Raw genomic sequence first — 13,709 nt, 5'->3', positions numbered from 1 at the left:
GGACTAATCAAAGGGGAACTCAGACTGGCCAGGGAGAGCATTGTTCAGGCCCCAAGCCTAGAAGTTGTCCTGGAATCCTCTCTTTTCCCTCACTCCACACATTCAGTCCATCTGTAAGTCCTATGGACTCTGCTTGCAAATCGTATTTCAAATCTTATCATTTCTCTCAACCTCGCCAAACCATGTGGGATAGAGCTACCACCATGTCTCACCTGCACCATGCTAACAGCCTCTCCCCAGTTTGGGCCGCTTCTGTTGTTTAACTACAGTTAGTCTTCACACAGTTGCCAGTATGACCTTTCCCTCTGTAAAATAAATTTTAAGGCTGGGTATGGCTCATACCTATAATCCTAGTACTTTGGGAGGCTGAGGTGGGAGGATTGCTTAAGGCCAGGAGTTCCAGATCAGCCTGAGAAACATAATGCAATCCTGTCTTTACAAAAAATTAGAAAATTTAGCTGGGAGCCAGGCACAGTGGCTCACACCTGTAATCCTAGCATTCTGGAGGCCAAGGCAGGAGGATCTCTTGAGCTCAGGAGGTTGAGACCAGCCTGAGCATAAGCAGGACCCCATCTCTACCAAAAATAGAAAAAATTAGCCTGGTCATGTGGTACACACATGTATTCCTAGCTACTCAGGAGGCTGAGGCAGGAGGATTGCTTGAGTTCAGGAGTTTGAGGTTGCTGTGAGCTAGGCTGAGGCTATGGCACTCTAGGCCAGGCATCAGAGCAAGACTCTGTCAATTAAAAAAAAAAAAAAGGAAGTAGCTGTAGTCTCAGATACTTGGTAAGCTGAGGCAGGAGGATTGCTTGAGCCCAAGAGTTTGAGGTTGCTGTGAACTATGACACCCTTGGTAGAGCTGCTGCTCTGTTCCTCTTCTGACTTACCATTCTTCATCTCTACTGCTGCTTGTTTGCTCTATTCCTTTTCAATGTTTTCCAGTAAAGAATCCACTTTTTGTTTTATCTGGTCAATTCCTTCTTAATGGCCTGAAGGTCACCTCTTTTCAACTTTCCAGACTTGGAAGAGGAATCTCGCTGTCCACTCTAAGAATTGAAGCCACTTTCCCCCATTCATTAGGTGTTTAAACACTGGCTTTTTTTTTTTTTTTTTTTTTTGAGACAGTCTCAAGCTGTCGCCCTGGGTAGAGTGCCATGGCATCATAGCTCCCAGCAACCTCCAACTCTTGGGCTCAAGCAATCCCCTTGCCTCAGTTTTTCTATTTTTTTTTTTTTTTTTTGCAGTTTTCGGCCAGGGCTGGGTTTGAACCCGCCACCTGTATAGCGCCAGCGCCTTACTCCTTTGAGCCACAGGCACTGCCCAGTTTTTCTATTTTTTTTTGTTTTTGTGGTTTTTGGCCAGGGCTGGGTTTGAACCCGCCACCTCCGGCATATGGGATCGGCGCCCTACTCCTTGAGCCACAGGTGCCACCCCTCAGTTTTTCTATTTTTAATAGAGATGGGGGTCTCACTTTTTTCCCAGGCTGTTCTCAAACTTGTAAGCTCAAGCTATCCACCCTCCTAGGCCTCCCAGAATGCTAGGATTACAGGCGTGAGCCACCACACCCAGCCACACGCTGGAGTTTTGTGGGCACCACAGCCTGAGCAATAAGAGGAAGAGGAGGGGGAGGAGGAGGAACACATGCTGGGTAATGTACATCCTGTCATAATAATAATCCCATGGAAAGTCATAGTCCAAGTCAAAAGAGGAGCCATATATCTCTGCTGCAGATCCTTTCACACCTGCTTTTCCTTGATTCACTTTTGGCTGTGCAGCCAGATTAATATCTAAATTTGACCAGCAATCATTCTGCCATCCTCTCCTGCTACAATAGCCTGGGCATTTCTCTCATTAACATACTGAAAAAGGCAAAGCCCTTGTGAACAAAGCAACCCACAATTTTGCCATATTTCGAGAAAATTGCCTCCACATCAGACTTCTTGACCACAAGAGTGTTGAGATTCCCAATGAATACACGGGAGTGGATGGAGCAAGGATCTGTCTTGATAATATTGCTAGCCATTGCATTTGATGATAAGATAATATTGCTAGCCATTGCGTTTTGCTTCTTCACAAAGTAAAAAAATATAGCTGAAGATCAAAAAAATCTCACAGGAGTGGGGAGAGGGAAGAGATTCGATTCTGAATCTCCTACTCCTGGGTTCTATGTGGAGAGGCCGAGTACTGCTCGAGGTCAGCAACGTGACCGCAACCGCTCTGTCTTCCTCTCTTCACAAAAATCCCTTAATCATTCTTGAATGAATGAATACTGTCTGCTACAAGGGTGACTTAAATGACTCCCCCTTTCATGAGCCTGAGTATCCTCATCTGGATAGGAGGGACTGGAATTTTGATCAGTATGGATTTTACAAGCTAATATGTATGTAAGGATTTTGCTTCTCTGTTCTTACCTACAGATGCCACTGCAGAAGTGTGCAGTGCCCTCCATGAGACAAGAAACTTTCTTCAGGCCAACTTCTGACAAGTTCAGGGGCCTGGATGCTCATGTCCAACAGTGGACACCAAAGGAGAGATGGGGATACCGGATGAGTCTCCAGGAGCCGTGGGCTCAGTACCTGCTCTCTCCACAGTTCCAGTGTCAGGGCCCACGTTGCAGTGCCCGCACCCACTCTGAGCCCACCCTTTGTACCACTTCTTTTTCAAGTACCTACCTGCTTCCTCAGGGCAGTTCGTGGAAAGCATGGCAGGTACCCTGGTGTCTCAGTGATGGCCATACTCACCCTGCCTTGGACATGTACCACAAGGTGGAGCAGCTGGTGGTTCACTCCCAGAGAAACTTGGTGGAACTGGAGCCTGTCATCAGCATGAGGTCCAGCCCCACTCCTCTGACCTTAACCACTTCTCTTCCAAACCTCCCTTCAGCTCAGAGACTACAGTTCTCCAAAGAGTTCTTGCCTGATCCTTCCAATCAGCTACTGGGAATGCACATCTGGAAGTCCTGGAACTGCCCGCAAGAGGCGTGGGCATCTGGGGGTGAAAACCAGACAGGAGGCAGAAAGGATAGTAGAGAGATCCAGGCTCCAGAATGGGTGAGCCAGAGAGATAGCAGAGGGGAGGATATTTGGGAAATTCAGGCATCTAGAGGGCAACTTCCCATAGACTTTGGAATGGGGGATGATGCAGAGACTAAAGTCTTGGGGTATGAAAACCAGAGACTAGTAATAAGTGAAACTAACGGAGAGATCTCGACACCAGGGTGGGAGAAGCAGGACCAGATAGGAGTTGAGAATAGACCCAAAATTCAGGACCTAGGGAAGAGAAATCCAAGGGAAGCTGGAGGTAAGAATCCTCCTGAAACCCAGGCACATATCAGAGAGAACCAAGAATATTTAAGATGTAAAATTGATGCAGAGACCCAAACACCAGAGTGGGGGAACCAGGATAAGAATGGAGGTGAGGATTCTTTAGAGAGTAAGAATAAGAAAGAGGTCAGAGGGGAGGGTGAGGGAGAGATCCATGCCCAAGGATTGGGGAAGCAGGACCAGACCAGAGGTAAGAATGGTGAGGAGACCCAGATGCCAGAGTGGGGGAAGCAAGACCAAACTGGAGGTGATACTGGTGCAGGAATTCAAATAGAAGAGGGAAGAAACAAGGACCAGGTTGGAGATGAGGATTCTGTGCAAATCCCATTGTTTGGTAAAGATAATCTGGGAGAAGTAAAAAAAGGATGTTAGGGAGACCCAGACCCTGGAGTGGGGGAAACAGGAATACATTGGAAATGAAAAGGTTACAGAGATCCAGACACCAGGGTGGGAGAAGCAGGATCAGGATGGAAGTAAGGAAACTGGGAAGACCCAAGCATCTAGGGGAGAGAACCAGAAATTATTAAAACATGAAATCCAATTGGAGTGGGAAAACCAAGGTCTAGGAAGAGATAAGAATGTTGAGGAAACCCAGATTTTGATGAGGAAGAAGCTAAGGGAGATAAGAGAGGAGGATTGGGTGGTGATCCAGGCACCATGGTGGGGAAACCAGACACTAATGGCAAGTGCAATTGATGGAGAATTTGAGATACCATGTTGGGGGGATCAGAACCAGATTGGAGAAAAGCATAGAGCAGAAATTCAGGCACTAGATCAGAGAAAGGATGGAGATGAGGATGGTACAAATACTTTGCCACACGAGGCCAAGAACCAGGAACAATTAAGAAAATCTGATATGGAGACCCATCCAGCAGGGATGAAGAACAAGGAGCAGTTTGGAGATGAGAGTGGTACAGATATTCAGGCACTAGGGCAGAGACACCTGAGAGGAGTTAAAGGTGATGATGCTAAAGAGACCCAGGAACTTGGGGAAGAAAATCAGGGTGAGTTAGGAAATGAAATTAATGGAAATATTCATGCACCAAAGTGGAAGAATCAAGAACATATTAAAGGCAAGGATGGTGAAAATACCCAGGCATCTGAGGCAGAGAACTGGGATGAATTAACAAGTAAAACTGATGGAGAAACCCATTCAGCAGGGTGGAAGAAAGAGGAGCAGATTGGAGGTGAGAATGGTGCAGAAATTCAAATACAAGGGAAGAGAAACTTGAGTGAAGATGGAGGTAAGGATGGTACAGAGGTCTGGGCACCTGGGAAAGAAAACCAGTTGCATTTTAGAAATGACATTGGTAGAAAGATCCTTTTATCAGAGTGGAAGAACCAGGAACAGATGGTAAGTGAGAATGGAACAGAAACTCAGGCACCAGAGAAGAGAAACCAGAGAGAACCTGGAGTTGAGGATGCTGTAAAGACTCAGAGCCCCAAGAGAGAGAACCAGGGACAGTTAGATAGTGAAACTGGAGGGAGCTTCTCACTAGGGATGAGGAACTGGGAGGAGATGGAAAAGAAGAACATTGCAGAAGATCAGGCATCTGAGAAAAGAAACCAGAGAGAGTTTGGAAATGAGGATGGCAGAAAGATCCAGAGACTTTGTGAAAAGAATCAGAGACTGTTAAAAAGTAAAGTTAATGCAAATATCTGTTCACTAGAGTGGAAGAATCAGGAACATATTGGAGGTGGGAATGATGAAGAAAGTCAAATACAAGAGAAGAGAAATCTGAGAGGGACCGCAGATGGTGATGGTACAGAGACCCAAGCTCCTGGGAGAGATGACCAGGGACAGTTAAGAAGTGAAATTGATGGAGAGATCCAGGCACAAGGGCAAGAAAATCAGAAAAAGGGAGGGGATGAGAATGCTGCTGAACTCCAGGATATGGGGAGCCAGAGAAAATGCAGAGCTGAGGACACTGGGGAACCTCAAGCACCAAGGGGCAGAAGCAAGGACCAGGTGAGAGAAAAGGATATTGCAAGAGCCAATTTCCAGGTTGACTCTTCTGGGAGTGAGGGGCCCACAGTTAGGAAGCACAGCCTAGCAGGGCCTCCAGCCTTCACTGGCTCTGGATATGGGGCCATGGAACAGGAACAGGCAGTGGCTGCGAATGGGTTAGCCCCTGCTCCCTGTCCTGAGATGAAGCCTCTGGCCAGCCAGAGCACAGGTCCTGCTACGCAACATAGAGTAGGGGTCTGTTCCCCCTCCCAGCAGGGGATTCAGGTCAGACTTGAATCCTGGAGAAGACAACAAAGAATCAAAAGGGTAGATTCAGTGAAGGCTTCTGGCCCAACTCAGCAACCCTGGAGCCATGTGTCCTCTGCCTGTCCCCCTCTCCTGTACAGCCAAGCCCGCCAAGCTATGGTGGGTGCTCCCACTGCTCTCACTGTCCTACCCAAGTGGCCAATCCTCAAGAAGAGCAAACGACTGCTTCTGGAATCCCTTATGAGGCGGAAGATTGCACACCTGAAGTGGGGCCTTCCCCAGCGGATTCTGGACTCCTATTTGTTGTTTCACTTCTTAGGATCTTGCTCATTGCCCCTTACTGGGGTGAAGCTCCCTGGATTATACTTACACCAGGAGCTCCAAGGGCAACAGGAAAGGCATTGTGAGGCCCATGGCTCCAGGCCAGGCTCTCATTCCCCACAGAGGTTCCAGAGGGTCCAGCCCATTGGCAGAAAAAGCTCAAAACTTTCTGTACAGGTCAGAGCTCTGGAGAAGTGTAGACCAGATGGGTCAGAGCCATGGTGCATTTCCACACTGCCTGAAAAGCCCAGGAGAGTGAGGCCGCCAGGGGGCGCCAGAGAACCACAGGCGACCCAGGAAGGGGTTCCTAGGGCCAAGCTCGCAGCGGAGTCAAGGAGCTGGTGTGAACAAGAAAGCAACAGAGAGTCTTCCAGTTATAACAGAAGGGGCAGAAAAATGATCAGGTCATGTGTCTCCCAGATGGCAGACAGGGCTCCTGGTAGACTGAGGACCTTATCCTCCAGGGCAGTCCATGATCCCTGGAGGAAGGAAAGGACATCCTGGGAGGCCTCTGAGCCTCCTGGACCCAAATGTCAGCAGCCTACATACTGGGGAAGAAGAAGCCTGGAGCTTGTAAAAGGCAGAGAATCTGGGCAGCAGCCTTCCTCTGATTCCACAGAAACTGTCAGTTTCAAAGGGAGTCTCCACACTGCTGCAGCAAAGCTGAGCATGACCCTCCTGAAGAAGATGTCCTGGTTCCCACATATAGCCAAGCCCCAGTACTCAGTCCCCAACCTGAGCCTGAGGGAACCTGATCCGACCCTGTTTCCCAAACTGGGTGACCCACATGTAGGGAAGGACAACATTGGAGACCATACTTCTTTGGAGAAGGACCTTCAGCCACCAGGTGAAGGGGCCTGTGAGCCTGTTCAGGCTCATTGCTGTGCTGGGGCCATTCTGCCCAACACTGAGAGTCCCCAAGGTCATGTGGCAGTTGGGAATCCACACGGGGTCCCAAAGAATTTACAAGCCCCCCAAAAGATTGGTTTTATGAAGCATTTGAGGGTTTCTGTCTTCCACTGTGGTTTTAAAAAATAGGCCTTGGGCCCAGAGTCCTCAGGACATATCAGAGCAAACTTGAGAGTGGCCTGTTTCCCCCCCAAAAAACTCTAATAAAATTGATTATTTGGGTCCTGTTGGGTTCTGATATCTCTGGCACATGTTTTCTGGTCCCCGCAGTTGGCTGAGCCCCAGCAGTAAGCACCCAATCTAAGCCTTTGAGATTTGGGATATTTTGTGAGTAGGATAGAAATCACTTTGATCTGTGGTTTTTGAAGGGTTAGGGAATGTGGGTCAGCCCAGCATCATCTCCTAAACACCTCCCCTCCCACCTCCTCACAGTATGGTCCATTGGGGTTATGGTTTTGTCCTGCTGTATTTCCAAACTCATCCTGATTGAAGCAGGATACTCAACAGCCTCAGCTGCTTATGGGGAGGGGTGTGATCTACATGAGACACTATTATTCAGGAAGGGAGGTGATCACTACTGCCCTGCTGGGGTTCTGCTTCTCAAGAGTGGACTTCATGGAGAAAACATTTCTACCTCTTCAATTCTCAAATGCTGCCAATCATAATTATTTGTTGCTTTGCATGATCCACTATGGGATTTCCTAGAGCTAATCATTTGCTTTAGTCAGGTCTGAAACTTCTGAACCAGTGATATTATGTTTTGTGATAATTCTGTAGACCACTTTAGCAGGTAGAAACAGGCTCATGGAACCTAATCAGTGAGTACTGGGGCTGGAAATTAAATTCAGGTTTTTTTTCCTTCTTCCTTTCTGCTTGCTTTCCTCTCCTTCTTTCCCCATTTTCTCTTCCCTTCTTTGCTTTTGTAAGGCCCTAACTCCATTTTGTGCCGAAGAACCAGACTTACTCCATCTTGCTAAGAGCTTTCAGAACTTCTTCCCTTCTCTTGGTAACTATAGCTAGCCCCTTGCAAGCTGCAGCCTGCAGACATAGGAAGACTAGCTGAAATCTGCAAAACCTTGTGAAACCACAGTCCTGTCTGTGTGCAACCCCCAATTCCTCTTGTAACCACCCCCCTCACCCTATAGATCTAACCTTCCAAGTTTGGCTTCTGTAGAAATTCTGCTTGAGCTAAGGTTTCCCATCTCCCACTGAAAGCACCATATAAGAATCTTGCGAGGCTAGTGGGTTTGAACCTGGCCTGGGCCAGCTAAAGGAACAATGACAACTGCAACAAAAAATAGCTAGGTGGTGTGGCAGGCGCCTGTAGCCCCAGCTACTTAGGAGGCTGAGGCCAATCGCTTAAGCCCAAGAGTTTGAGGTGGTTGTGAGCTGTGACTGCCACAGCACTCTACTGAGGGCAACATAGTGGGACTGTCTCAAAAAAAAAAAAAAAACACAAACAAAAAAAACCTTGCACCCCGGAGAGTCTTTGAGTGTGAGCACCAGCTTATGAAGGATCCCTGCTTAATTTGGACTTAGTGTGCTGGCATTTCTCTATTATTCCACTAGTGTTGGGTATAACACTTTCACTTGTCTTTCCATTAATATATATAATAACTAATACATATAATATATGTATTATTGCTTGTAGTCTCAGCACTTTGGGAGGCTGAGGTGGGAGGATTCTTTGAACCCAGAGTTTGAGACCAGTCTAGGGAACATAACCAGATCTCGTCTCTTATAAGGACATTGTACATGGGCGGCGCCTGTGGCTCAGGGAGTAGGACGCCAGTCCCATTACCGAGGGTGGTGGGTTTGAACACAGCCCCGGGCAAACTGCAACAACAAAAAAATAGCCGGGCGTTGTGGCGGGTGTCTGCAGTCCCAGCTATTCAGGAGGCTGAGGCAAGAGAATCGCCTAAGCCCAAGAGCGGGAGGTTGCTGTGAGCTGTGACCACACAGCACTCTACCGAGGACGACAAAGTGAGACTCTGTCTTTTATAAATAACTCTTGAGCTCATGCGATCCTCTTGCCTCAGCCTCCCGTGTAGCTAGGGCCACAGGCGCCAGCCACAACGTGCGGCAATTTTCTTTCTTTTTTTTTTTAAGAGACAGGGCCTCGCTCTTGCTCAAACTTGACTTGAACTCCTGAGCTCAGGCAATCCGCCCTCCTCCGCTTCCCAGAGTACTAGGATTAGCCACCGTGCCAGCCTTCTAATCGCTTTTAGGTCATTTTACTTTTTAAAAAATAGTAGAAATAAGTTTCCCTTTTTTCCTTTTCCAAATTTAATGACTACTTTATTAATGCTTTACAACCTTCGGGATGATGAAGACTAATTCCTGCAGGGTCTAAGAGCAAACGGCCAGTAAAACGAACTCCAAAGCCCTCCAGCCCACCACCCGCCCTCAGGGATCGCGGCTTGCTAAGATAGTCTGGCCCGGGCTCGCGCAGGCGCATTGTGCAACAGGCGCGGCCTCTTCCAACTGCGCTTGCGCAAAAGCTGCGCGGGAAAAGAGGTCGCCTCAGCGGAGCTCGCGCCAGGAAATGGCGGTGAGGCAGGCGGCGGGCCCTCTGGAGCCCAGGAGGGACGAAGAGGCGGTGCTGCTCTTGGAGAGGGCTCATTACCAGCACGACCCACGCTGGCTGATGCCAGTGTTCCCACGCATCTGCCTGGCCTGCACACTGGAGCTGCTGCCGGAGCCCGGCGTGTCGGTGCGGGCGGAACCTTTACCCTGAAAACCTGGGCATTTCCCTCATGGGACATGGCCTGGCCGGCTCCGCGAACCAGGCCCACCTCCTTATTTAACCTCCTTCCTCCCCTGGCCCTGCCGTTCTTGCGGCCTTTGATGTCCCACCTCAGCCCCAGTCCCTCCAGCAAGCCGCCCAGCTGGGAGCCCAGGTAGCCCCTTCCCGAGCAGGCCCTGCCTCGGGCTCAAGGCCTCCAGCAGGCCTGTCTGAGCTTCATCTGAGTCTCACCTGCGCGTCTTCCCGCCTTCTTGTCCCTTCCCTCTCTGTCTCCGTTTCTCCAGCATTCAGCTTTAGCCCAGGCTACCCCCATTTCACTCCCCACGCGGACTGTGCGGCAGGCACACGCGGTGGGCACTTACCCCTTCGGCTGTCCAGGGGTGGGACGAGGGGCTACCCAGTCTCAGCGATGGAGGGAATGGCAGGTGGAGGTTGCAGCCAGGCAGAAGCAGGGTGAGGAGGAATACCTGTCTAGTAGGCAGAGCTGCCCGCTCCCTCAATGCAGTGAGGATTTTTGTCCACAGAGGCATCCAAGCAGAGTTTGGGAGATCAATTTTCTCTTAAATTCATGCCTTGGTGAGGGGTGGGCTAGATCAGGAGTTCTTGAATTTTTTGATCTCAGGATGCCTTTACTCTTTTGGTTTATTATTATTATTATTTTAAACAGTCTCGCTCTGTCACCTGAGCTAGAGTGTCATAGCCTCAGCCTAGCTCGCAGCAACCACAAACTCTTGGGCTCAAGCTATCTTTTTGCCTCAGCCTCAACAGTAGCTGGGACAACAGGCACCTGCCACAACACCTGACTAATAGGAGCCTAGGAGTTTTGTTCAGGTTGGCCTGGAACTCCTGAGCTGAAGCAGTCCTTCCTCTTGGGCCTCCCAGAGTGCAAGGATTATAGGTGTGAGCCACCAGGGCTTGTCTCCTTCACTCTCATAAAAATTAACTCCTGTGGCTCAAAGGGGTAGGGCGCCAGCCCCATATGCTGGAGGTGGCGGGTTCAAACCCAGCCCCAGCCAAAGACCAAAAAAAAATTAACTCCAGTAAGGGTGGCTTACTGCTTGTAATTGTAGCATTGTGGGTGGGAAGATCACTTGAGGTCAGGAGTTGGAGACCAGCCTGAGAAACAAAGTGACGCCCTGTCTCTACAAAAAATAGAAAAATTGGCTTGGCGCTCATAGCACAGTGGTTACAGCGCCAGCCACATACGCCCAGGGTGGCGGGTTCGAATCCAGTCCCGGCCTGCTAAACAACAACTGCAAGAAAAAATAGCTGGGCGCTGTGGTGGGCACCTGGTAGTCCCAGTTACTTGGGAGGCTGTGGGAAGAGAATTGCTTAAGCCCTAGAGTTGGAGGTTGCTGTGGGCGACATAGTGAGACTCGGTCTCCAAAAAAAAAAAATAGAAAAGTTACCCAATCTTTATGGCCTGTGCTTATAGTCCCAGCTACTTGGGAGGCTGAGGAAGGAGGATTGCTTGAACCTAGGAGTTTTTTATTGTGTTTTAATGAAATATACACAACATACAATTTACTATTTTAGCCATTTATAAACGTACAGTCAGTTCTGTGGCATAAGTCATTTTTTTGTTTGTCCCCCCAAAAAAGATAGTGAAAGGAATGGCTTTGTTTTACATTTTTGCAAGTTGCTTTAATGTCTGGCTTAAAAGAAGACAGCTGTATTTCTGCATTCAATTTGTTGCAATATTATATGTCATGTGGTCTTTGAAAAAACTCCACTGTAAAATTTTGAAAGAAAAAGAGTAAAAAAGTCCAAGAACATTTTACTATTGTATGAAAACATTTTTGATCTTGTGCACCACCAGAAAAGGGTTTGGGCAGCCCCAGAGGCCTCCAAACCACAGTCTGAGAACTACTAAACTTGCTAATAACCTATGAGATTTCACTGAGGCCAGAAGTTCTGAGACTGCTATTCTTGCACAATGAATCAGAGATGAATTAGACAGTATATTAGGGGAGAAAATAAGAACACATTATTGGGAATTTAGAAAAATGGAGATGCTTGTGGTCAAGTGCTGTGCAGGATAAGAAGGGAAATTAGGAAAAGTTTCTTTTTATTTTTGAGAAAGTCTCATTTGGTCACCCTTGGTAGAGTGCTGTAGTGTCATAGCTCACAGCAACCTCAAACTCTTGGGTTCAAGTGATCCTCTTGCCTCAGCCTCCCAGGTAGCTGGCACTACAGGTATCCATCACAATACCTGGCTATTTTTTTTGTTGTAGTTGTCTTTGTTTGGCAGGTCTGGGCTGGGTTCAAACCTGCCAGCCCTGGTGTATGTGGCCGGTGCCCTAGCTGCTGAGCTGCAGGCTCTGAGCCAGCAAAAGTTTCTTTTTTCTTTTCTCTCTTTTTTTTCTGTAGAGACAGAGTTTCACTTTATTGCCCACGGTAGAGTGCTGTGGTGTCACACAGCTCACAGCAACCTCCAGCTCTTGGGCTTAGGCGATTCTCTTGCCTCAGCCTTCTGAGTAGCTGGGACTACAGGTGCCCACCACAATGCCTGGCTATTTTTTTGTTGCAGTTTGGCCTGGGCCGAGTTTGAACCCGCCACCCTCGGTATATGGGACTGTGCCCTGCCCACTGAGCCACAGGCGCTGCCCCAGGAAAAGTTTCTCAAAGGAAGAAGATAAGACCTGGTTGGAGACTTAGATGTGAATTATTGGGAAAGTCTCTGAGCCTCAGTTGTCTCATTCCAAAATCGTGATAATATTATCTATTTTTACTTCTTTACCAATTTATTGGGCTTAAATGAGTTGGTGGACAAGAGTGATTTGTGAAGAGTAAAGTGCTATGTAAATACAGGACATTAAGAACTTTAGCTTGGTGTTGGCAACTGTAGCACAGTGGTTATGGCACCAGCCACATACACAGAGGCTGGGAGGTTTGAACCCAGCCCGGGCCAGCTGAACAACAATGACCACTGCAACAGAAAATAGCCAGGTGTTGCAGCAGGCACCTGAGTCCCAGTTACTTGGGAGGCTGAGGCAAGAGAATCACTTAAGCCCAAGAGTTTGAGGTTGCTGTAAGCTGTGACGCCACAGCACTCTACTGAAGGCGACAGAGTAAGACTCTGTCTCAAAAAACAAAACAAAACAAAAAAGCCTTAGCTTATGTACAATCCTCTTTGTTAACACATGGATTCCCTGGTGTAAATGATGCCCTTTTCCATACTCTCTTTAGGGAGTATGGCTCCCACCATAGTTTAAATGATCTTTCCAGTACCATCTTGTAGTTGTATTTGTAATTATAACTGTTTGAGTTCAGAATGGTTAAGACTTGGTTGCTATTGAGTATTTTTCTTCATTCGCTTCAAGGTGGTACGCAAGAAGCACGTGTTGTCCTGCTTCCGAGATGCTCTTGTGAGACACGCCTCTCTGGTCACACAGCTAGTGGCTCAGGACCAGAAAGTCTGCAACCACTTCATAAGCATGCTTTTTGGTGAGATTAAAAGGGAAGCTTGGTATGAGTTTTGCATGTCCAGTATGTATATTTGCTTTTGGGGGTCTTGGAAAAATGATTTTTGTATTATAACAGTTTATCAGCAAATTGTTTTTCATGATGATGTAGAAATGGCTCCTTTTGTAAGAGGCATGATGTGTGTATTAGTAACTAACTATACTAAAGGTTAATAAAATGCGACAATGAATTTGGGAAATGAATGATCCTTCAAAGAGTCCAGTCTATATGGTCTTTTCACAGGATGAAAAGGCCCAGAATGGAATTAGCTAACATGGATGTGACCCTGATCAAATTACTTTCTCTCTTTTGTGCCTTAGTTTCTTCATGTGTGATGCGTAATAGATTAAGTTTTATGAGGTCCTTTCTTTTATTATGACTATAATGTCCAATACAATGAGCCGTTTTGGGGAGGAGGACAGCTAAGTTGTACTGGGTGCTTTTCTGTTCCAGAGACCTCTTAGGCTTTTAACTACTAAGACAGTCCTTTGTGGGAGATTGGATGATGGCCAACGCTCAGGGAGGTGATAGCTAACAAAGGATAAAGCCTGAATTATATCTCAAGTCTGTCACAGCCTCCAGACCACATGTTTTTTCTGCTATACCACATTGACAATCTTTATCTTTTTTTTTTTTTTTTGTAGAGATGGAGTCTCACTTTATCGCACGTGTTAGAGTACCTTGGCGTCACACAGCTCACAGCAACCTCCAACTCCTGGGCTTAGGCAAT

General features: G+C 47.6%; 3 protein-coding genes and 1 pseudogene across 3 annotated transcripts in view; 3 read left to right on the top strand and 1 right to left on the bottom strand.

Moving 5' to 3' along the window:
- Positions 1-918: 918 nt before the first annotated feature.
- Positions 919-2,023, bottom strand: LOC128581682 (heterogeneous nuclear ribonucleoproteins C1/C2-like; annotated as a pseudogene).
- A 1,068-nt stretch (positions 2,024-3,091) lies between these two features.
- On the top strand, positions 3,092-5,246 carry LOC128580868 (uncharacterized protein DDB_G0290685-like). The gene is given in 3 exon segments (XM_053583344.1): positions 3,092-3,685; positions 3,687-4,963; positions 5,215-5,246. Coding segments are annotated over 3 exon segments (1,866 nt in total). The 5' UTR covers positions 3,092-3,128.
- Positions 5,247-5,407: 161 nt separating this feature from the next.
- On the top strand, positions 5,408-7,059 carry LOC128580867 (uncharacterized). The gene is made up of 2 exons (XM_053583343.1): positions 5,408-6,114; positions 7,039-7,059. The coding sequence occupies exons 1-2, from the start codon at positions 5,416-5,418 to the stop codon at positions 7,057-7,059; spliced, it is 720 nt and encodes a 239-aa protein (XP_053439318.1). The 5' UTR covers positions 5,408-5,415.
- A 2,223-nt stretch (positions 7,060-9,282) lies between these two features.
- Positions 9,283-13,709, top strand: part of MEI1 (meiotic double-stranded break formation protein 1) — a 90,427-nt gene continuing 86,000 nt past the window's right edge. The window contains exons 1-2 of the mRNA XM_053584833.1: positions 9,283-9,481; positions 12,838-12,961. Of these exons, the coding sequence (XP_053440808.1) occupies positions 9,314-9,481; positions 12,838-12,961 (292 nt within the window). The 5' untranslated portion in view covers positions 9,283-9,313. The remainder of the gene's footprint in view (positions 9,482-12,837; positions 12,962-13,709) is intronic.

Source organism: Nycticebus coucang, chromosome 3 (genome assembly GCF_027406575.1).
Source record: "Nycticebus coucang isolate mNycCou1 chromosome 3, mNycCou1.pri, whole genome shotgun sequence".
Taxonomy (NCBI): Eukaryota; Metazoa; Chordata; class Mammalia; order Primates; family Lorisidae; genus Nycticebus; species Nycticebus coucang.
This window is presented reverse-complemented; position numbering and strand designations above follow the sequence as displayed.

Bases quoted from the DNA above. Each gene is read 5' to 3' on its own strand.
- LOC128580867 (XM_053583343.1), top strand. From the start codon at position 5,416: ATGGAACAGGAACAGGCAGTGGCTGCGAATGGGTTAGCCCCTGCTCCC. The intron at 6,115-7,038 runs GTGAGGCCGCCA...TGGTCCCCGCAG, and splicing joins TGCCTGAAAAGCCCAGGAGA to TTGGCTGAGCCCCAGCAGTA.